Genomic DNA, 22021 nt, shown 5'->3' with positions numbered 1-22021 from the left:
ACTTATACGACCTCCTCATTTGAAGTCCCATCCTTACCGTATACACACTGGGGGTCCTCGACATGAAAATGGTTGAGAATTACTGCTAGTACAAATCTACTCTCGTGGGGGTCCTTGGTATATCTCTTCAAATGGGGGTCCACAGGCTATAATTGGTGTACATTTGGGGTCCAGTTTGGGAACCACTGTTCTACAGTGTGTATGTTAGTGGACTGGTGTTCCCCAGGGCTCTATGTTTGGCTCTATATGCAGACGCCAAACACAGTCTCTCTCTCTCTCTCTCTCTCTCTCTCTCTCTCTCTCTCTCTCTCTCTCTCTCTCTCTCTCTCGCATGCACGCACACACACACACACACTCCCGTGCACGCGCCCTGGGTATGACTAATGTGCAGTCTAGGATACACACAGAGCCTCGTGCCAAGCTGTCACACACCGTTTCAGCTCGGAACTAATCCTCCCACAGACCGCTTAACGGGAGAGAGAGAGAGAGAGAGAGAGAGAGAGAGAGAGAGAGAGAGAGAGAGAGAGCGCAGAGCAGAGAGAGAGACAGACAGAGAGAGAGAGAGAGAGAGAAGAGAAGAGTCGAGACAGCACTGACCAAGGAAGAGAATAAACCTGGATTTCAACATTCAACAGCGCGACTGAATACGGACTTGCGATCGAGGGCCCGATCTTAAAACAAACAAAACTAAAAACAAATGGACCTTCAATTTCAATCTTGAGAATCTGTCTTTTAAATTGTAACACAGAAGAAGTTGGATTGACTTTCTAACATATAACACAACCTAAACACTATGACAGCTTTTATTCATTTAAGTGTTGCGGTTGTCATTCGGAGTGTGAGCTATAATAGGTTTGTTTATTTGGGTGACTTATTTAGATTTTAGAATGGTGCTGAGTCACCGGCGGTGGTGGTGCTGGTGTTGTTGTTGTTTAACCAGAGGCTGACGTGTGTCACTGTTGTGAACAAACCCACTGGAGGACTTTACCTCTCATGAAGCTGTTGTGAACAAACCCACTGGAGGACTTTACCTCTCATGAGGCTGTTGTGAACAAACCCACTGGAGGACTTTACCTCTCATGAGGCTGTTGTGAACAAACCCACTGGAGGACTTTACCTCTCATGAGGCTGTTGTGAACAAACCCACTGGAGGACTTTACTTCTCATGAAGCTGTTGTGAACAAACCCACCATGGAGGACTTTACCTCTCATGAAGCTGTTGTGAACAAACCCACTGGAGGACTTTACCTCTCATGAGGCTGTTGTGAACAAACCCACTGGAGGACTTTACCTCTCATGAGGCTGTTGTGAACAAACCCACTGGAGGACTTTACCTCTCATGAGGCTGTTGTGAACAAACCCACTGGAGGACTTTACCTCTCATGACGCTGTTGTGAACAAACCCACTGGAGGACTTTACCTCTCATGAAGCTGTTGTGAACAAACACAACGAAGGACACATTTACAATTCAGGCTTTTTTATCAGACGCTCTTAATCCAGAGTGATTTACAGCAAGCAAAGGACGACACATCAAAATACATGGAAATAGTCCATCAAGGATCATATAAGAAAACTAAGAACCTAAACTAACTAAGTAGAATATCTGTACCAGTGAAGCTATGAGGTTGAAGGACTTTACTTCTCAAAGGACACATTTATAAAACACAAACTAAACCAACGGAGTGGAACGGGAATGGGAATTCGTTATTTTTTTAATTCACTGGACGATCTCATCACTTTTAACCCTCGAGGGGACATCATGTCTCACACGTCCTGCACGACGCTGAGAGGATTATTATAAAGTGTGGTTTTTGTTTTGGATCTGTGTGGAACTGGAATGGGATGAAGACGTCGCAGTGGAATGACTGGATCCACTCCTGTGTGTCTTACATCTTTCTTATGCCGCGTTGTGTGACACGTTGAGACTAACCACGTAAACATTCATAGCTTGGTTACGTGTTCTCTGAGCAGCCTCAGTGTAGGTATGGTGTCAAGACAACAGCGTGACGTCTCAACCAGTTAAGCTCTACATATCAGACATAGCTCTACATATCAGACGTAGCTCTACATATCAGACGTAGCTCTACATATCAGATGTAGCTCAAATAGCCCATCTAGGAGCTCACAATGAGTCACTTTGCGACACGTTGTGAGCCTGTATAGATCGGTCATTTTAGGTATTTCTGTTTAAGTTTAGATTTTTTTTTTCTAATAATTTTAAATTCCGTTGACTTTGTTTTTAATGTCCACCTATAACGACGCGCCCCAAAAAGAGAGATTCAGTGACCGTTGTCTCCCATTGGCTGAGTGTTTCAGTGGCAGTTGTCTGCCATTGGCTGAGAGTTTCAGTGATAGTTGTCTCCCATTGGCTTTGAGGTTGAGTGACCGTTGTCTCCCATTGGCCGTGAGGTTCAGTGACTGTGGGAGGGTCTTAGGCAGGATGAGAGAGGGAAGGCAGGCGGTCGGCTCCGCCTACCTGTCTAACTCCGCCTACAGGAAGATCAAGAGAGTGCTCAGCTTCAGACGACGTGAGTGCACGCACACGCACGCAAGCACGCACGCACGCACACACGCAAGCACTCACGCACGCGACACGACGCGCCGCGTCATGCTATGACACACCACACATGAAAGGCTGCCCTGCCCGGAACTGCCTGTCGACTGTTGCAAAAATAAAAAAAGAACACTCTCGCTACTCACCAATACAAAGGCTGTTTCGTGGAGTGGAAAGCCTACTTTCCATTTATAGTTACTCTACTCTGCCCTCTACAGATCTCGTCAATGGAAGAATCCCATTCACCAAATCAATCAATCAATCAACAAATACGTTTCGACTTCCTTTTGTTCTCCAGGTGTGTTCGGCCAGCGCCTGGAGGAGACGGTGCTGTACGAGCGTCGCTACGGGGTGCGCGTGGTGCCCCTGGTGGTGGAGCAGTGCGTCGCCTTCATCAAGGAGCGAGGTCTGCAGGAGGTGGGCCTGTTCCGCCAGCCGGGACAGGCCACGCTGGTCCGAGAGCTGCAGGAGGCCTTCGACGCGGGAGAGAAGCCCTCGTTTGACAGGTACGCTAAACAATGCCGGAGAGAAGCCTTCGTTTGACAGGTACGTTATATACGACACCGGAGAGAAGCCCTCGTTTGACAGGTACGCTACGACACCGGAGAGAAGCCCTCGTTTGACAGGTACGCTACGACACCGGAGAGAAGCCCTGGTTTGACAGGTACGTTATATACGACACCGGAGAGAAGGCCTCGTTTGACAGGTACGCTATACGGCTTTGGGGACCACCGTTCAGCCACCGCTGATAGATTATTATTTAAACTGGGGGACCTCCAAAATAATCGTAATTGAACTGGAGAACCCCCTAAAATAATCATATTTGAACTGGGAAACTCTCAAAATGATCACATTTGAACTAGTGAAGTCCCAAGATAATCATATTTTAATTGGGGACCCCCCGAAAATAATGATATTCTCAAAATAATCATAATTATTAGGGGTGCACGATTATTAAATTATGACCGATCTCATTATTTGCAGGGTCATATCTGCCGATATACAGAGGACCACAATGATGGAAACAAGCAGGGCTTGTTTCCAAAGCCCTCTATAGGGCTTTGGGCCAAGCCCTATAGAGGCTTGGCCCAAAGCCTCTATAGGGCTTTGGGCCAAGCCCTATAGAGGCTTGGCCCAAAGCCTGTTAATAAAGTATTCAATCAATCAATAAATAGCCCATACTCTTTTCCAAGTATCTGTTTTCACAACTGAATGAGATCAGTACACAAATTAAATGTAGAAAAATAAATGTTTATTTTTACTAGAGATACTAGTAGACACTTTTGATTTATATTGAACTCATTGATGATTTTTTACATTTCTTATATAAAATAAAATAAAAACGCTTAGCTGGTGAAAAATATATAATCTGTATTAATTTGAGACCGTTCCGATACCCATATGGCATTTTTATTGCCGATATGGCCAATTCCGATTATCCTACTGATTAATTTTGCATCCCTAATAATAATCATATCTGATTACAATACTCACATGAGCTTCGGCTATTTTCACATTTCTTACGTCGCTACATGTACATGCAGCATTCAAACTTGGTGTCCCTATAGTAGAGTAGACGTGTGGAAGCCATCAGCTGGAGGAGATGGAACAGAATTTCCCCTGTATGGGTATATAACTTAATCCCTATTACAGTATATTCCTCTACAAATAGCCAATCTGCATGCTATTTTAGACTTTTAGAATGAATGAATGAATGAATAAACAAGAAAAAAATACATGGCCAAAATACCTTAAGAGTGCCATGTTTTAAATGGTTAATAAATATCGACTGTAAAATAAATTCTGCTGCTGAACGTTATGTTATGTTGTTGTTGTTGTTGTTGTTGCAGTAGCACAGATGTCCACACGGTGGCGTCGCTCCTGAAGCTGTACCTCAGACAGCTGCCGGAGCCCCTGGTGCCTTACGGACGATACCAGGACTTCCTGCTCTGTGGACACCAGCTGTCCAATCAGAGGACACAGGTAGGCTTTACTTCCTGCTCTGTGGACACCAGCTGTCCAATTAGCTTTACTTCCTACTGTGTTGAACTTTGTTTTCTTCATGTTAACCCGGAATTCTGGTTTTCCAGGATTTATATTCCTTAATCCATGTTTTGATCCGATAAAATGTGCCGTGACCCACACATGGGTCCCGGCCCACTGTTTGGGAAACAGTGCCTTATATGGTTATGTGACGTCTGAGTCAGAGTGACATGAGCGTGACAACGCTGTCCTCCCATTGGACAGTTTAAATGATCTAGGATCGGATAGGACAGAGCCATTGCAAGGACAGTTCACTCTAAAGTCCATAGAATCCAATGCATTCTATAAACTTCACTCTATAGTCCATAGACTCCAAAGAAATTATGTAAACTTCACTTTAAGTCCATAGAATCCAATGCATTCTATTAACTTCACTCTAAAGTCCATAGACTCCAATGCGTTCCGTAAACTTCACTCTAAAGTCCATAGACGCCAATGCATTCCATAAACTTCACTGTAAAGTCCATATAGACTTCAATGCATTCCGTGAACTTACGGTTCAGTCCCTTATCACTCTTGGCCAATAGATGTCTATGTAGAAGAGCCATTGGACTGAAGCCCCATGAAGTGAACAGAGTTGTCGTAACTATCTCATTAATAGGATAACCACTCAGATTAGTAGCAGGTCAGTCTGTGACTTCAGTCATCTACGACACGCCAACTTGGTCTACATGTGACATCATGTCTACGTCATACGTGGGCCCGCTAACCTATACAAGTGCTGACCCACACAGTAGGACTGCGTTCCTTCAAGTCATTCATTCGAGGTGTTCAGGACTGCATTATTTTAACGGGAGAAACCTATAAACTACTGAGTGAAATGCTTCGTTGGACGGTGACCCTAAAAGGGATTCCAGAGCGTGATGCTGCTGTAGCAGTGGACCACAAAGTGTACTGCTTTACAGGAGACTTTATCGAGTCAGAGCGGCGGACTGAAGTGCATGTCTTCAACACAGTGTCTTTATGCTGGACCGAGTTGCCCCCAGAGACACCTGGAAGAGGACAACGCCCCCTAGAGGTTCACCCCATGATCACCAGACGCACAGCTGTGCTGATCGACCCTTTCATCTACATCTGGGGGGGAATGACCGACACAGGGAACCACAGCACGGTGCTTTATGCATTTGATGTCGACGACCACAGAATGCTCACACCCAAGGTTTCTGGGACCGTTCCACAGGGGAGGTACGGCCACTCAGCCTGTGTTGTTGGGAAGGTCATGTTTATCCATGGGGGATTCAAACGCACTAATGACATCTACAAGTTGGACACCACCACGATGGTCTGGGCTTTAATTAACACCAGAGGAACTGATCTACATCCTGCTTCACACCAGCACTCTGCAATCGTCATCGGGACAAAGATGTTTGTATTTTGGGGAGGGGGCATCTACATCACCATCAGAGTGTTTGACACCGAGACTAACTGCACATTGTCTGCACATTTTGTTCCAAAAGGACCTTATGTTCATTCAGCCTTTTCCTACAATGGAGAGCTGTACATATTTGGTGCCAGTAACATGTTGGTTCTATGGAAACTCAGTCCAGAGACCTTCACCTGGAAGAAGGTTGAGTCCAAAGGGAATTTTCCATGTTTAAAAACAAAATGGTATTTTCAGTCACATGGTATTCTGTTGCGTGGTAGGAGATCGTATCATCCTATTTGGCAACACAGTCAATGATGACCTGCATGTCTTAGACTTGAGTCCTAGTCTGAAGACTTTATGCAAACTGACAGTTATTCAGTACGGTCTGGAGCAGTCTGAACTCCCACACAACATCAGGAGCCAACTGGCAGCCATGAATACCAACAGCCAATAGGAAAAACAATTAAAAAAAGAAAGAAACGGAGGGGAAACCGATAATACAGCAGATTCCAACACTAGTGCTCTCCACAGCCATAAACTACATTTTTTGATCTAAATTGAGTTTTTACTAAAATATAACTTATTGGTGTCCAATTTAACTTCTGTGAGTTTAAATTAGTTTTTTTTCTTTTTCGAATCGTTAGCTACCGTTCGTTAGCACAACAGTCAAAGTAGGACAGTGGCCGCGGCCATTTTGAAGACGCGCGCGCATCCACTTGCATTGTAGCCTACAGGCTGGACATTCAAAGCCCTGTATGATCTCAGAAACAACATTGAGGGGCCGTTTCTGGGGAAGACAAGGTTTTTCAACGGCCTGTAGGAGGCGCTGTGATACTACTCGCGGTCGGGATTTTTTCCACCGCCGACCGAGAGAACAACAACCGGTCATGACACCACACACAGCATGTTGTCATTGTAACATCCGGTTACGGATATTTGGCTCTTCAAAGTAAGCGTTACGCGCGATAAAGCCTTGGCAATACGCTATCGAGGGATACTGTATGAATGAATGCTGGCGGGAATTCTGAAGTATTTGGCGGGAGTGGCTCATGGGTAGAGTAGCCGGTAGATCGGCTGGACGGGAACCATAAGGTTCCGGTTCGATCCCTGTGTGGGAGTTAGTGTCGAAGTGTCCTTGAGCAAGACACTAAACCCCTAGTTGCTCCTGACGTGCTGGTTGGTGCCTTGCATGGTTTCCTCCACTGTGTGTGTGTGTGTGTGTGTGTGTGTGTGTGTGTGTGTGTGTGTGTGTGTGTGTGTGAAAGCGCTAAGTGCACCATTTACAATTTATTTGTGTTGATCTACTGTACATAATGGGGTCGGACACAATGACCATGATGACCAGAAGACACGATGAGTCATCAAAGAAAGAGCACAACGTGATATAGGATGAGAACATGACCTTCAGAATATAACGGATCAGAAGCACAGATGCATCTCCTATTGAGCTCATTTATCATTAGATGAACCATCTTCCTGACCCTCAAGGTTCCTTTTGCAAAATCTGAGCAAGGCAAAGCAGCTTTTTCTGTCAGTGCTCCTTTCGATTGGAACAAACTCCAAAGATCCATAAAAATCTGATCACTGCCTTCCCTAGGTCAATTCAGGGAAATTATTTCTAGCACTTTTACTCATCAATGTAACTGTTTTAATTGAGTCTCATCTGTTTATTATATTTATTCTAGCTTTGGACACTTTCTGTTTTACAATTCATATTTTGATATTGCTGTATTGTAGAGCTTTGTATTTCGGCTACATTGAAAATGAGGGCTTGCGCCTCAATTGTACTCCGAGTTTAAATAAAGGTTATGATGATGATGATGATGATGATGACTGAGCCTATATCCATAACACTCTGACCTTTATCCCATTCTGACCGGGAACCCATTTTGGTTTTAGCATCATGTTATGCTTTAGCTATTGAAAAATAGCAGATCTACAAGCTCATAGCGCGCCACTCGGTGGCGCGCTACGAACTTGTAGGTCTGCTATTTTTTTTAAATCGAAGAACGACTGACATTTTTAGACTCTGATCTCAGGTCAGAATGGGTTAATCAGACCAGTGTGTGTGTCCAGTGGAAACCTCGTATGAATCTGATCTCAGGTCAGAATGGGTTAAACGTCACTATGACACATCAAGGTCGGTTCAGCCGGGCAGCGAGTGACGCAGGCGTTGTCGCCCGGCTATAGATCAGCGACAGGTCTGCTCATGAGGGGTGCCGGGACGCATAGCGTAATAATAATAAATAAAATAAAAATAAAAGCTCCAGGTCTAGTCGCCCATGTGTTGTCACTAGCGAGTGACACTTTTACGGGACCGCGCCCACGCAAATATACGCTTGCGCAATCGCCCCCGTCAACTTCTATACGTGTGTCCAAAATAAACTCACGCCATCCATCCATACATACAGTACATACATACAGTACATACATACTGTACATACATACATACATACATACATACATACTGTACATGCATACATACTGTACATACATACATATTGTACATACATACATCTTCAACCGCTTATCCGTAGTCGGGTCGCGGGGGCAACACCTCCCCCAGAGAGAGCTCCAGACTTCCCTCTCCAGAGGGAAAATGCACGCCTGTCACATTGAAAATGCATTACTAAGTCGTTATTAATCGCTGCCCGTCTGAAAGGACCGGAACTATTTTTTTGAGTGTGTGTGGCGGGCAAACCCGGTCTTTTTTCTTTTTTTTTTAAGATATTTCTTTGCGGCTTACGCCTTTTATTGGTTTTTGAAGGGACATACAGTAGGCTGACAGGAAACGGGAGAGAGAGATGGGGGGGGGGAGACATGCAGTAAAGGCCGTGTCGGGCTCGGGAGTCGAACCTGCGGCACACTGCGACTGGATTACCAGTCGGGTGCCCAGACGGTTACGCCACCGCCACCGCCTGGGCCCAAACCCGCTCTTTTAAAGTGAACGCGTATGCTGGCACTGCATGGGAACTGGGGGGTTATGCTAACAGCTAGCTGTAGAGAGATGGAGTTAATATTAACATTCTCTCTCTCTCTCTCTCTCCCTGCCTCCTCCTCCATGGTGTCTCTCTCTCCCTGTCTCCTCCTCCACGGTGTCTCTCTCTCCCTGCCTCCTCCTCCATGGTGTCTCTCTCTCCCTGCCTCCTCCTCCATGGTGTCTCTCTCTCCCTGTCTCCTCCTCCACGGTGTCTCTCTCTCCCTGTCTCCTCCTCCATGGTGTCTCTCTCTCCCTGTCTCCTCCTCCACGGTGTCTCTCTCTCCCTGCCTCCTCCTCCACGGTGTCTCTCTCTGCCTGTCTCCTCCTCCACGGTGTCTCTCTCTGCCTGTCTCCTCCTCCACGGTGTCTCTCTCTGCCTGTCTCCTCCTCCACGTTGTTCCACAGGGTCTGATGGAGCTGAGGAGTTTACTCCATGACCTGCCGGTGGCCAACTTTAACCTGCTGCACTACATCTGCCAGTGAGTTAGTTCACACACACACACACACGCACGCACGCACGCACGCACGCACGCACGCACGCACGCACGCACGCACGCACACACACACACACACACACACACACGGAGCCTGAGTGATTTAAGAGAGAGAAAGGAAAGAAAATCATGAATGCATCAAAATAATCAACAAGCTATACTAAGAACTGTTTGAATATCGACCAAATTGCCAAATTATTATAAGAAAGTGATTATTAATCAGTGATTATTTCAGTCTTCACTCTGAACACTTTCAACGGAAATAGCCGATCTACAAGCTGACACGCACTGCGTACAAGCTTGTAAATCTGCTATTTTTGGTTCATATGGTACCCTGTTTCTGTTTATGAAATCTCTCAACTGTGTGCGTACTGTGCGTGCGTACTGTGTGTGTGTGTGTGTGTGTGTGTGTGTGTGTGTGTGTGTGTGTGTGTGTGTGTGTGTGTGTGTGTGTGTGTGTGTGTGTGTGTGTGTGTGTGTGTGTGTGTGTGTGTGTGTGTGTGTGTGTGTGTGTGTGTGTGTGTGTGTGTGTGTGTGTGTGTGTGTGTGTGTGTGTGTGTGTGTACAGATTTCTCAATGAGGTTCAGAGTTACTCCGGCTACAATAAGATGAGCTGCCAGAACCTGGCGACCGTGTTTGGGCCCAACATCCTCCGGGCCAAGGCTGAGGACCCTCACAGCATCATAGGAGGTAATCTGACCCTCACAGCATCATAGGAGGCAATCCATATGCAGATAGATAGATAGATAGATAGATAGACACAGACAGACACATAGACAGACAGACCAACACATGGCGCACTATAAAAGCCAGTAACGGATATAGCCCGTCTGGTCATTTCATAGCAGGCATGGTTGTCTATGTTTATTCTGTCATCTCCGGAGGACAGATGGTCAGTCAAAGATAGAGTCTGGATCCCTCTCTCACTATGACATCATGTTTATGTGAGGCAGGGCCTCGTGGCACTTTAGTGAGATTACACACACACATTGTGATGATGAGTAACACTCTAAACTTATACATGAAGGGGTGCATTGCTTTGGTCCGACGCCATAGTTTGAAAACCCACCTTTTCAGACTCCATCATGGCCCATAGCACTTACCCCACCCCCTTAGATAGCAATTCTGTAGACTTAGATAGCATTTGATACAGACTTATAGCATGTTATGTAAACAGCATAAGTGCATTGTATGTAGTCATAGCACGTCATAGTACATAATGTATATCATAGTAGTATAGATGTATAGCTTATATGTATAGTTTCATTATAGATATTCCACTGTTACTTTCTTAGCTTACGCATGTTTCATGATAAATGTTTTTATGTGATGTATTCCCATGCTTTTTGTTCTTGCTTAATGTAAGTCGCTCTGGATTAAGAGCGTCTGCTAAATGCCTAAATTGTAAATTGTAAATTGTAACAGCAGTCCCACATGCAATAGTCCGACACCAAACCCCTAACCCTAACCTAACCAAAACCGCATGCAGAAGCCACGCATGTGTCTTAACCGGCCACGCATCTGTCTTAACCGGCCACGCATGTCGGACTAACGTATGTCGGAATATTGGTATCTCAGACTAATGTATATGCACCCCTACATGAGCAGGAGTTATCAATATAATGTCTAATGTGTCTGTGACAAATTGGTGCAGAGTGCAGCTGATGTTATATATATAAAACGGCGTGTGATTGGTGCAGAGTGCAGCTGATGTTTAACGGCGTGTGATTGGTGCAGAGTGCAGCTCATGTTATATATATATAACGGCCTGTGATTGGTGCAGGTGCAGCCGTGGTGCAGACGCTGATGCTGGAGCTGATCAGGGAACAGCGCTCTCTGTTCAGCAGACCTCCTCCTCCTCCTCCAACGCCCACCTCCTCCTCATGCTCCGCCCACCAGGAGGGGGGCGTGGCCTCCCTCCAGCCCCGCCCCTCCGTCTGCTCCCGCCAGCTGTCGCTGCCTCTCATCACAGAGCGGCCGCCGGGAGGCTCCGCCTCCTCTGCTAGCCCGGCGGCGGTGGCGGCAGCGCAGCAGTCCGGCAGCACTGACCACCAGCACGACCCCAGGTTTGGTTTTCATCCATTCATCCATCCATCCATCCATCCATCCATCCATTCATCCATCCATCCATCCATTCATCCATCCATCCATCCATCCATCCATTCACTCATTGTGCGCTCTCAGGCTAACCTGACTCTGCCAGATGGGGGCGGTATTGGGTAACCATGTTCCCCAACACAGCATCCATCTGAGATCTCTCAGGGGATTGAGCTATAACACCAAACCGCTCCCGGTTTGAACCAATCAGCGTGAGCTAAGGGCGGCATATGTGCGAAACCGCGATGTCTGGGGAACATGGTTACTCAATATGATTGGTTGTGTTTGCACGCCCACACGGTGATAGACAGACGGTCCCATCCAATCATCTACCAAAGTATCTTGGAAATAAAGGAACAGCCCCGTCATCGAATTGGCTCCCGAGATCCCAGATCCCAATAAGCTGTGAAACCAACATGTGTAGCAAGCTTCTTGGATCTGGCAGCGGCGGGTTACTCTCAAGCCCCTCAGACCCCTTTTCCTCCGATTATATTTTACTCATGATTTAGCTTTTTCCGTTGCTCCAAAACAGCATGACGGAAGCATTTGGAAATTTGCGAGAGGCGACAGTCTGGCAACGCGAGACTAAGGTGGTCTTTTACACGAGAATGGTGTTCCAAAATAAAGTATCGTTTGCTGATGTCCTTTTTACACGAGAACGGTGTTTTCAGGAGGTGAAAACGCAACAAAGTGAAACCACCTTCCAGAGTGGAAATCTTTGAAAACGCTGTTTAATCCCTTCTCCGCATGTAAACAGGCAAAACGGTGAATCCGCAAAACTTATGACATCATGGCTCACGTTGGCTCACAGCGCATATGTTTATTACATTTATATGTGATATAATATAGTTCCTGAACAAAGCCTCCCTCCTCGCCTACAAAGCGCTGCTCATCAGCGATGGTGAACGTAAAACCATGATGTAAATAAATGCCTTGCGATAGGCGGCAGCAGCGTTTATGTAGCCTAATGTATTATAAAATATATACTGTATCCATCGCGTTGCGCGCTCTGCCTGCATGCTCTGTGCTGCCTGTTGCGTGAAGGGGGAGCTGGCTCTTCTTCTTGTACGTAATGTGGGCGACGGGTCTATTTGGCAGCCCGTTACCGCCACCTATAACACTGTAAATCCCTGGAACATGTGACACGTTTAAAACCTAAACACCAGTGTGTAATAATACAATGCCAAATGTTTATTAATATTCATAAAATACAGTAGAACACGAGTTCACTCAAACACCTCACGAGAACACCTAGTGTTCGAATTCTAAACACCTATATGACTGACTTTGATTGTAAAAACTAAACACGTTTATGTGTTTAAAAAGTGTTACTTCTTCTGTTTATAATCTAAACACTGTGACACGTTTAAAAAGTGTTACAAATAAGTGTTTATAACCTAAATGCTTGGGTTTAGTGTGTATAGCGACATTATAGCGTTTTCATAAAGTGTGCGTTCTCGTGTAAAGGGTCAAGCAAAAAATGGGACTTTGACGTCGTTTTATCTGGAGATGGTCGCCGTGTAAAAGAGGCCTAACGGCATCGCCTGTCACCAGGTCCAGCGGCCTGATGACAGACTCATGCCATGCTTCAGCAGCCTGTCGGCTGCCGGGTGGAAGCTGTTCCTTAAGGCTCATACATAGTCTGGATTTACGGTGGTGGGGTGACCACCGAACTACAACATGACGTCACGAGCCGCGGTGAAGAGCAAACCACCGCCATACAGCTCCAGCCCTTCTCTCTGTTTTTTACTCACCACCGCTCAACGTTATTTCAGCTCCGGTGGTCACCGGTCACCTCACCACCGGAGCGGTGGTCACCTCACCACCGGAGCGGTGGTCACCTCACCACCGGAGCGGTGGTCACCTCACCACCGGAGCGGTGGTCACCTCACCACCGAACATCCAGACTATAATAGGCCTTTAGTCTGCTGGCGCTGCTCTTGATATACTCTGTCCTTTAATTGTCCCCAGCTGTGTTCCGTGGGGCGGTGCTGCTGCTGACACTGTGAGCCAGAAGAGAGGGCACCGCTACACCTCGTCCCACCCCGAGAACTGCTTCAGTCCCCTGCCTTCCACCAGCTACCTCCCGCCCCAGAACAACGACCACCAACACAACCCCGCCCTACCGGAACCTTCCACCAGCTACCTCCCGCCCCAGCACCACTCCTCTACCACTCTACCGGAGCCTTCCACCAGCTACCTCCCGCCCCAGAACGACCACCAACACAACACCGGCCTCCTGGAACCTTCCACCAGCTACCTCCCGCCCCAGAACCACCACCCCAATACCAACACCAACACCACCAAACTGGACCCAAGGTTAAACATTGTTTTGGATTTTTTTCATTCAGTTTGAGTTAGTTTACATTTATTTTCTTTTTCGTTTTTGTTAGTTTTTAGAGCGGGTTCGCTTTTTTTTCTTCTTTTCTTAGTTTTAGTGATAGATAGATATATTTTTTTCATAATACTATTTGTCAGTTGCAGGATTCAAACTAGGCCTATATTGTGTAATAAAAACTCAACAAAGGCATAACATTTCAAAAATATAGATTTAGCTCAGTCAGATAACTAATGAATAGATTTAACCAATATTTATTATAGAATGAGAATAGAGAGTTTGCGCATGCATAAAGTGAATGGCAGATCGAGTGACAAATCGAGTCGCAAAGTGAATTTAATTAGTTGTTCAATCAAAATAAAATCAATCAAATAGGACTTTTCTGTCTGGATGTATGAGCTGTCAAGGCCAGTAAGTAAGTTTTTTGTCACTCAATACAATAGGCATTACCGCATAATGTCACGCACATACACTCTATACAAGTGTGCATATAAAATTGTATCTCGGCGTTCGGCTCGGCACAATTAAACACCATCATTAACCCATTCTGATCGGGAACCCGTTTTGGTGTTAGCATCATGTTATGCTTTAGCTATTGAAAAATAGCAGACCTACAAGCTCATAGCGCGCCACCGAGTGGCGCGCTACGAGCTTGTAGGTCTGCTATTTTTGAAGAACGACTGACATTTTTTAGAATCTGATCTCAGGTCAGAATGGGTTCATCAGACCAGTGTGTGTCCAGTGGAAACCTCGTATGAATCTGATCTCAGGTCAGAATGGGTTAAACAATACAATAACAACCCCCCATGGGGAACACACACACCGGTGGTGCTGGGGTGGTGGTGGTGGGAGCAAACATCACATAACAACCAGGAACCATTATGCAGAGGGAAGGCAGGAAGAAGCGTGCAGTCTAGGTGAGATTAAATACCCCGCCCAATTGGTCAGCTGACAAACACTGAATACACCCACATAGTATTAACCCCTCGAGTATATATGTATGCGCCCTTGAGCACAGCATGAAGCCGCTCAAGTATATCTGACTGAACTAACTCTGCAAGCTATATACGTATCATTTGCTGTCTGTCAGCAACAAGAAAAACGAAGGGCATTTCGTGTACAGTTTCAGTTCGTTGTAGTTCGTTTTGTAAACACACAGTTCAGTTTCATGCTAGCTATCGTTTTATTTTTATTATAGTTTTTTTGTTTAGTTCAGTTCACGAAAATCAGTTTTTGTTATTTCGTTAAGTTTTCCTTAACTATAATACCTTGCAGACTGGACCCTTCCACCAGCTACCTCCACCACCCCAGCACCACCACCACCACCACCGCCACCAAACTGGACTACCAGCACCACCTGCCCTCCAGCCATCCCGCCTTCCCTGCGCTTCCGACCGCGGCCCCGGAGACACCCGGCGGCCTCCAGTCCCCAGAGGACCCGGCGGTGCCGCCGGACCGCTCCAGGCCCAGAGCGGGGCTCCGCGGCTGGGCAGAGGCGCCGAGGCCCAAGCCCGGGGAGGAGGAGGAGGAGGAGGGGGGCCAGGCCGCTGGTTTCTGGGCCTCCGCGACGAGAAGGGGGGCGGCCGACGGTGCAAGGCGAGAGACGGCCAGCGGGGGCAGCAGCAGCGACGCCCTGGACGACAGCACGCTGTCCGTCTACGACAACCTGGAGGTGGGCGTGGCCTCTCTGAGCGATGAGGTGGGCGTGGCGCGGAGCGGGCGCGGCGGCTCGGAGTCGAGTGCGGCGGGTTGTGACCCGGGCGACGCCCCCGCCCCCTCCGTGGAGGAGGCGGGGCAGACTATAGACTCCGCCTCTTCCTGGTCGTCCTGCGAGATAATTCCGTTGGACGAGAGCGGCGGCGGCGGGGAGAGTCCCGCCTCGCCGTCGCTGTTGAGGTCGCCGGGGTTTCCGGGTTCGAACCGGGGATCGGAAGACGACGACGACGATGAGGAAGACGAAGAGGACGATATGTTTCATCCGAACACTCCGGAGTCGTCCTCGGCTCCCACCGACGAGCGTCTGAGCACGGGCAGCTCCGAGGTGTTCCTCCCCTCCGGAACCTCCGACCTCCAGGAGAACTCCGACCTCCGGGAGAACTCCGACCTCCGGGAGAACTCCGACCTCCGTGAGGAACTCCGGCAGCCCAGGATGGAGATGGAGGAGGAGGAGGAGGATGAGCACCCCGAGGACATGCACTCTCTGGTGTCTGAGCTCCGGCAGCAGATGGCCAAGCAGGAGATGGACTACCAGGCCAGGGTACACAGGTGAGAGAGAGCAGAAAGTTAACTCTATAATTGTTCCCAGTTCCCAGTGCCAGCATACGCGTTCACTTTAAAAGACGGAGTTTTTCCCCCACCCGCTACACACACTCGCTACACGTTGGAACAAGCAGACACTGTTTACCTTTTCGTCAGAAGCTTTTACATGGCGGCAGCGTGGCGGTACAAAGGCACAAATTAAATCCGAAATGTGGGATGGCAGAAGATCCACCGAGGACAGCGATCCTGGAGTCCGACTTATCGACTGCTTTCAACTGCTTTGCACTGTGACTATAGTTTTTCAATCCCATAGTTGGAACGTTGGGGCGTTGTCATAGGAACCGGACTAATGTTAAAAGCTTCCGTAGGCCTCAATCATTGGGGTACGTAAACATACGGACATGGGATATGACGCCACCTAGCGTCGACGTCCGTATATATACGTACCTGGGGGGAAAAGAGTTAAAGCCGCACTATATGTAACTTACCTCTTATTACCTTTTCTTATTTGATAAGAAGAAATAGATAGATAAATAGATAGATAGATAGATAGATAGATAGAGAGATCAATGAATAAAATAACATTGTGGAGTGTGCACAATGTAAACAGAATGAAAAACATGACAACAAACAATTTGAAAACAATAAGATGAATACAATGAATCAGCAGAATGTAAAATGGTCTATTCTAGTATAGTCAGTCGGTTGATTATGAAGAAAAAAACGATGTTCTCTTTTTTTTTTTTCCTCACTTCATCCTCTCTCCAGGCTGGAGAGGTGCAACGACGCCCTCCAGGGGCAGGTGAGGGTGCTGCGCGCCAGCCTGGAGCAGCAGAAGCGCTGGCACAGCGTGGCCGAGATCAAGATCCGCAACGTGGAGCGGGCGCGCGCCGACGCCGACCGGCGCAACGCCACGCTGCAGCGCGAGATGGAGCACTTCTTCAGGATGTTCGGGGAGATCAGCGGCGGCGGAGAGGGAGGCCGCGCGGGAGAGCGCTTCGTACAGAGTTTCTGAACTGAACGAGAGAGAGACGGGAGAGAGTCGAGTGGATTCAGGCCAAAGGGGGGCGGCCATAGCTGAGTGGTTAGTGAGGGGGGGGAGCCTGCAGAGCATAGACATTAACCCATTCTGACCTGAGATCAGATTCATAAGAGGTTTCCTGCACTGGACACACACTGGTCTGATTCAGACGCGTAACTAGATGCTTGTGGGCCCCGACGCAGGCTGATCAGCGAGTGCCCCCGACGACAGCGCCGCACCCCCCCCCCCCCCCCCCCCCCCCCGCGCCGGCAAAAATAACTAAAACAGACTGCTTTTGGCTCAGCAGCGGCTGAGCGGGGCAATGTACAGCAGCCTGTAAAAACAAGTCCAAACTGTGTGTGGGTTTATAATCAGCGGGGCACTGTACAGTTGTAGTTGTGATTTGTGCACGTACCTGGCTGTCGGGACTCGAGACTGGGAAAGCCCATTGTATGCACACTCGCCACAGTCGGACACTTCTGACTTCCTTCACGTTGTTAGCCTACAGCCCTATGCTCTAACAGAGCTGTTGGGGAGGCGGGGCACGTGTGCCTAATGCATATGGTATGGTGGCTGTGTGTGCTATAGCAGCAGCCATCACCAGGCTCCGCCAAACTTCGTATGTGTTTATAATTTTATTTTACAGACGGCACGGGTGAGCGGCTGTGTGCCCCCCTTGCCTCTGGGCCCCCACGCAGTCGCGTTGTCTGCGTCACGGTAGTTACGCCGCTGGTCTGATTATTTATAACCCATTCTGACCTGAGATCAGATTCTAAAAATGTCAGTCAGCTCTTCGATTTTTCAAAAAATAGCAGACCTACAAGCTCGTAGCGCGCCACTCGGTGGCGCGCTACGAGCTTGTAGATCTGCTATTTTTTCAATAGCTAAAGCATAACATGATGCTCCATGGGTTCCCGTTCAGAATGGGTTAAAAGGTAGTTTGCCTCCTTCGGCTCCGGGGAGTGTGTATCTCCCTCGAGAGGAGGAAAGCTTTTCCTCGAGATTCCTCGAGCTTTCCCATAATCGGAAGCATGAGCGGGCGAAGCTCGCCAAGTATAAGCTCCCGCGTGGGGACGCTAATCGGTAGATGGGCCAATCAGACAGCAGGCAATGTTTAAACGTTTGTTTTCTCATGCCAATATGAAGCATCCTTTGGATTTAACTGATTTAGTCGACGACTATACTGGCCAATCACAGCGTGCCTTCCTCGTTGCGCTGGACACACGTGGCTACAACGAACTGCAGCGGCCAATGAGGGACACACGTGGCTACAACGAACTGCAGCGGCAAATGAGGCATGTCTTTTTTAAATATATGAGTGGGTAGTCAGCCTGCCCTCAGGGGGAGCCAGAGCACCTGGTTGTCCCCAGGTACGATTCCAGGCCGGTCGACGTGTGTCCCTCTGAGCAAGACTCTTAACCCTGAATTGCTCCCTGGGCGCCAAAATGGCTGCTCACTGCTCCTATAGTTGTTACAGGATGGGTCGAAAGCAGAGGACTAATTTCACCTATGTGTGCATACAGTATATACAATATCCACGTGACAGAGTGTGGACTATTCACATAGACTCTGTTCTTTTACCCGTCTGTAAAAAAAAATCACACCCGTGTGAACTGAGTGGTGCAACTCCCCTCTCCCCTCCTCTCTCTCTCTCTCTCTCTGTTTCTCTCCCTCTCTCTCATTAGCAGGCAACAGTGCTGCACTGTCTCTCTCTCTCTGTTTCTGGCACAACAGCGCCCCTACTGGTACTAGTAATAGTCATACTCGTGCTCACAGTCACATACTGTAGGTGCATGGGTGGGTTAACGTCACATAGATAGGCGGACGCGGACATTGCTGTTCCTTGGAGTGGTTGCACCGCTCAAAAAGCTCTCTCCATACCATGAATGCAGCATTTACTATGGTAAAAAAAAAAACACTAATATGCAAATTCCCCCCCCCCCCCCTTCACAGCATTTATAGGAGAATTGCCTTTTTTCCGAACTCTCTCCTGAACTTGAACGCAACATTTTACCTTGAAAGAATGTGTGTCCTGTGTGTAGAAGAAATCCATGGCGTACAATCGCAGTATCTCCGGTAGATAAAGAGCGCAGCTGGGTCGTGCCCTGAAAATAACTGATCTACAAGCTCGCTGTGCGTGCGTATACATGCCTATAGCGGCATACGCTATGCATACGTTACTGGGAAACGTGCTTTTGAAGATTGAGGACATATGGAAAGGTTTCACCTTCTAAAGGCCTTCTTCAGACACGAAAGTCAGTCGAGAAAGCGTGGGGGAAATGACCACCGGACGAGTACCGGCGATGGACAATGTGGTACTGCGTCTATGAAATGGACTGAACGGTGACACTTGGTCCGCCAGATAACCAGTCTTTGGACTCTGGCACTGTCTTCTAACTATAGAGACCAGTTCGTCTGGAGAAATATAGTACAAAATGAAGGGCCGGTGGACTTTGTATTCCAGCAGCCTCGAGGAAAGAGATTGTCTCCTGTAGCTGTGTCCATGGAAGTAGACTTATGGAATGAATGGAAGTAGACTTATGGAAGGAATGGAAGTAGACTTATGGAAGTAGACTTATACACTGACACGAAACAAGACAGGAACGCCCCAAAACGTCACCTCCGGGACATTTACCCTGGGCAGAATTTTCTATGGCTGCCAATGCAACTTTTTCCAATCCTTAATCACATTACGGACAAACATCTATGGCGATAATATCTAACTTGCGGAGGTAACGTGCCTTATTGTCCACGGGCAACAGATCTTTCAACGTATGTCATTGCAAATACGTTTGATAATCGCTACTCTGCGCAATATTGTTTTGAAAATGCCGCAAATTGCATTGCAGTGAACGAGAGCAAATCACAACTTACCCTGGGGGTGGTGACTCCGCCCTGAATACGCGTTGTCGTGTCAGTGTATTGAATGAATGGAAGTAGACTCATTGAATGAATGGAAGTAGACTCATGGAATGAATGGAAGTAGACTTATTGAATGCAATTCAAACGTAATGATGGTGACAGACACCAATATCATTTTTTCCCCCGAATAGTTATATGTCCCATTCCGTAAAAAAAAAGAAAAGATTTGTGTTGGAATGCCAGCCATTATAGATTATTTGATCGGTCGGTTAAAGCAAATTTAAGGTTAAGCTATTTTATTTTTTGTACTCCAATGCATGAGGGAAAGAGATTCCTTTTGGGAATCCACTGAAAATGTGGAGGGAAAAAAAAAACATGTGGAGAATTGATCCGATTATTAGCTTGAACACTTATTTGGATCAGACTGATTCCGCTGCCAATCTCTCAGTCAAACCATGCAATAAATAAATGAATACCATTTTTATTTAGTTTTCCCTGTAGTTGCCTAATCACCCTAATGTACTCCACTACCAGTCGAATATAGAGGGTATATGCACGTGACATGATCATCAAACCCGGAAGTTATGCAGGAATGCCTACTGAGTGTCGAAAAACTACTTTCTGGCCTTGATGACAGCCCGTGCGTCCAAACAGAAAAGTCCTATCCGATTGCATTAAACAACGTTAAACAATGTTAAACTCACTTTGTATGTTGCTCGTTGTGTGATTCTCCCTCGTAGAGGGATTGGAGGAACAATGGCATGTCGACAATGGAGCAGGAAAAAATAATAGAAATCTGATCAGATATATTGAGGTTTATAGGACTTATATGTCACATTATAAACGAGTAAGAACAGGTTGTTGACACTCTAATTCTATACTTACAGACAAACATTTGTATGGCACTTAAACAACCGAGTGTGATTTTCTGAATTTTGCTAAACCGATCGCTAAAGCATTATTGCCTGATATAATTATCATTGTACAAATGAAGTGGGTTTTCTCCTTGATCAGGGATCAGGGGACTGGCGTCCTCTACTGGCCAATGTAGTGTACTGCCCAGATCAAAACATTGGCAATAAATAACTATGAACTCATCAAGAGTCCTTTTATTTGGAGAGTTTTAATGAAACTCCAATATTTTACATTATGAGTGAACTGTGTTGTGAACAGTGGTAGATAATGTCTCCATCTAGTGGTACATCTCTGTTCCTGCAAGTAAGTGTGTGTGTGTGTGTGTGTGTGTGTGTGTGTGTGTGTGTGTGTGTGTGTGTGTGTGTGTGTGTGTGTGTCCATTCATGACTGTTTAGTGTTTCACATCACTCTCAGAACATTATATTGTTATATTGTGCATGTAATCTACTGCAGGGGTGTTCAACAGGGGGTCTGGGACCCCTAGGGGGTCCGCCAAATCTTCGTAATGGAGTGGTGCAACCACTCCATTACGGACCTTTGTGTGTCTCTGGGTGGGTCTGTCTGTGTGTCTGTCTGTCTGCCTGCCTGCCTGCCTGTCTGTCTGTCTGTCTGTCTGTCTGTCTGTCTGTCTGTCTGTCTGTCTCTGTCCAAGCACGAAAATAGCGTTTGGTTGGTTTTCACAACCAAGTGTCACTGTTGCGCAGCCTAACACATCGTGTTCTCTAATCGTGAAGAAATGATTAAGGAGTGTATGACGATTTCTAGGTCTACTGCAATTTTAGCGATGTTCCTGATTTGATGGTAACACGACTGGACTACTAGTTGACAGAGAATAATTAATAATATACACCAGTAAGACGCGCAAACGCGGGAAGCAAACGCAGCTGAGACCCTGCAGATCATGTCTGTCTGTCTGTCTGTCTGTGTGTCTGTCCCGCTGTTACTGTATATGTGGACCTGGCCCCTTTTGTGCCCATATATGGAGCTGAGCTGAGTGATTTGTTTGTGATTGATGCAACACACTCCATATTTGGACGTATTGATGCAACACACTCCATATTTGGACGTATAGCGGGACAGACAGACACACA

General features: G+C 47.1%; 1 protein-coding gene across 1 annotated transcript; it reads left to right on the top strand.

The window, feature by feature from the left end:
- Window positions 1-962: 962 nt before the first annotated feature.
- On the top strand, window positions 963-17184 carry LOC308326603 (uncharacterized protein). Its single transcript, XM_080779551.1, has 10 exons — window positions 963-1595; window positions 2199-2529; window positions 2854-3061; window positions 4406-4538; window positions 9350-9423; window positions 10007-10128; window positions 11222-11504; window positions 13507-13854; window positions 15149-16138; window positions 16901-17184. Exons 2-10 carry the CDS (start codon window positions 2244-2246, stop codon window positions 17145-17147), a joined length of 2691 nt encoding a protein of 896 aa, XP_080635677.1. The 5' UTR covers window positions 963-1595; window positions 2199-2243; the 3' UTR covers window positions 17148-17184.
- Window positions 17185-22021: the final 4837 nt, after the last annotated feature.

Source organism: Protomyctophum bolini (assembly GCF_963924005.1).
Source record: "Protomyctophum bolini genome assembly, chromosome: 13".
Taxonomy (NCBI): Eukaryota; Metazoa; Chordata; class Actinopteri; order Myctophiformes; family Myctophidae; genus Protomyctophum; species Protomyctophum bolini.
The sequence above is the reverse complement of the archived record's forward strand: the minus strand, read 5'-3'. Positions and strand labels throughout refer to the sequence as shown.